At 50.7% G+C, this 2,420-nt stretch overlaps 1 protein-coding gene across 1 annotated transcript; it reads right to left on the bottom strand.

Moving 5' to 3' along the window:
* Positions 1-1,031: 1,031 nt before the first annotated feature.
* Positions 1,032-2,018, bottom strand: LOC311050493 (etoposide-induced protein 2.4 homolog; the record flags this gene model as incomplete). The annotated part of the gene is made up of 1 exon (XM_084064575.1): positions 1,032-2,018. The coding sequence occupies one exon, from the start codon at positions 2,016-2,018 to the stop codon at positions 1,032-1,034; it is 987 nt and encodes a 328-aa protein (XP_083920701.1).
* Positions 2,019-2,420: the final 402 nt, after the last annotated feature.

The raw sequence follows: 2,420 nt of genomic DNA, 5'->3' as shown, positions 1-2,420 counted from the left end.
TTTTCAAAAGGCATAGGCTATACTTTATTTCAAAAGGCGTATATCAGCAAAATGTATTTTTGAAGCATACAGATGCAGTCATGTGGATCTTGGGATTCACATGAGAACGGCATGGCTCCGATGTGGATGTCAAACTTCATGTGGCCAGTCTGTGACTCAGTTATCTATAGTATGACAGACAGACAGACAGACAGACAGACAGACAGACACACACACACACACACACAGGAAATCATCTACACGGTCAGAGCACTTCACATTGCAATGAGTTGTGAGCTTGTAGATTGTCTGTTTTAACTATTTTTGAAAATCAATTACTATTATCTTATACAGGTATACTACTATAATTGAAATGACCTCCAAAAGTACGTCCGGGGTTGCTCAGCACAGGATCACTCGATTTGCCTCCAAACTTGCCACAGACTGTTGATCAGTGCTCTGGCTAATACTTAGGCTTCTTTCCCCGTCTTCAATGTACTTACAGTACATATTTCACAATTAATATAAAACTACATTTTAACATTTTAGCCACAACAACGCAGCACCTTTATTTTGACCCCAGCGTACTGTGCATGTGTGACATAGGCGCACACTGTTACCAATGTAACCTAATGTCCACCTAACTTGGTGCACGATGCCTCATGCCAATTGCCTTAAGGGAGGATGGGCACGCACCACACTCAAGTCACCATGATCAGTCATAACCACTGCCAAATATGGACTGTGTGTCATCATGGCATCAGGCCATGATGACACATGATTACACATTACAGGTATTATTCAGGAATTTGTGGAAACATACTGGCGGAGTACACACATTTCATGTATTGTTTACAATAAACAACACTTCCACCACAACTTCCACCACCATTCTACACAACTACAACTTCCACCACCATCTACAAAGCCATGCCACAGAAGAAAAAGAAACATCCCTGGGCTTTCGGACCCGCGGCGCTGAGCGCAAACGCTTGCTTCGTTCAGAAGAACATCTATACGCAACACGTTGTAAACGGACCAAAAAAATTAAATCAATTAGTTCCATTAACGACTGCACCCCTAGAGGTGACGGAGGAGGACTGCAGGTGGACGGTGTTGTAGAACACCTTGTTGCTGATCGCCACCACCAAGGCAAACACACGCAGCCGGCAACAGTAGAGCTTCTGGGGGGTCTTGGCCTCGTTGGCGCTAACGATGAACAGGGGGAACAGCATGGAGAACAGGCAGCCACTGATGAGGTACGAGGACGGGAGGGCGGTCAGCAGAGCCATGGGCAAACCGAAGCCAAAGTAGTAGGGCCAGTTCCTCTCGATGTTGGACAGTCGCTGGTGCATCTGGACGCCGCGGCTGAACCAGCAGTACTCGAAGCAGTACAGGGAGTAGAGCAGAGATGTGTGCAGGAGGCCGGCCGCCTGTCCCACGCCATTGATGGGGAAGAGGCCGACGATCACGGCCTGCACGAGAAAGAGGGTCTCCAGCAGGAGGTTGAACAGCGTGTCCGCCACGACCCTGCCCACGCTGGGGAAGCGGCGGGCCTCGCGGCCGGACACCTCGAAGGCCAGGTCGGCGATGTCCTGGAACCAGATGGCGTTGACCAGCTTGCTGAGTAGGAACAGAGGAAGCACCCAGAGGGCGCCGAACACCGAGGCGAGGATGAACTCCAGCCAGGACCAGACACTGCCGTGGAGCGAGGGGTCGCCGATGGCATGTGCGGTGAGAGACTGCAGCAGTGGGACGAACGCCCAATGGAACAGACTCACGCTGAGCCAGAACACCCCTCCATTCCAAGCGCAACACTGAAAGATGCGAAGGGATACTTTGGGTTCGCTGACGGGTTTGCATTCTTCGATCTGTGACCGTCGTCTCTGTGCCAGGGCTCCACCGAGCCTTCTCCTGCGCTGCTCTGCCCTTTTCTCCTGGATGCGGGCATCCAGCTTACAGATTGTTCCAATGCCCAAAATGGAGTCCCCGACCCCTGTTGCAAAATGGCAGAGGAAGCCAGTGAAGCTGTCAGTCATCCTTCAACAGCAAGACTGGCACACAGACTCTCCTTAGGGGTCTATGTGATGTCATGATGTCATTATAATGGATGACGTCACGGTGGAACTCCATACTTGGCCCTATAGGTTTCAGCCCGATTCAACCATTGTTGACTTCCATTATAATAAATATTATTATTATTATCACCATTCATTCATCCATCCATCCATCTTCAACCGCTTATCCGGAGTCGGGTCGCAGGGGTAACAGTTCCAGTTCCCGGGTCACATTAGCCACCATCCTGGGGGATCCTGAGGCGCTCCAAGGCCAGCGTGGAGACATAATCCCCCATCTGGTCCTTGGTCTGCCCCTCGGCCTCCCCCCAGTGGGACGTGCCCAGGAAAAAACACCCAGGAAGCATCCGTTACTTGTGACATTTC

This window comes from Gymnoscopelus microlampas, assembly GCF_963454915.1.
Source record: "Gymnoscopelus microlampas genome assembly, chromosome: 8".
NCBI lineage: Eukaryota > Metazoa > Chordata > Actinopteri > Myctophiformes > Myctophidae > Gymnoscopelus > Gymnoscopelus microlampas.
Note: the sequence above shows the minus strand (reverse complement) of the source record. Positions and strands in the feature narration are given on the sequence as shown.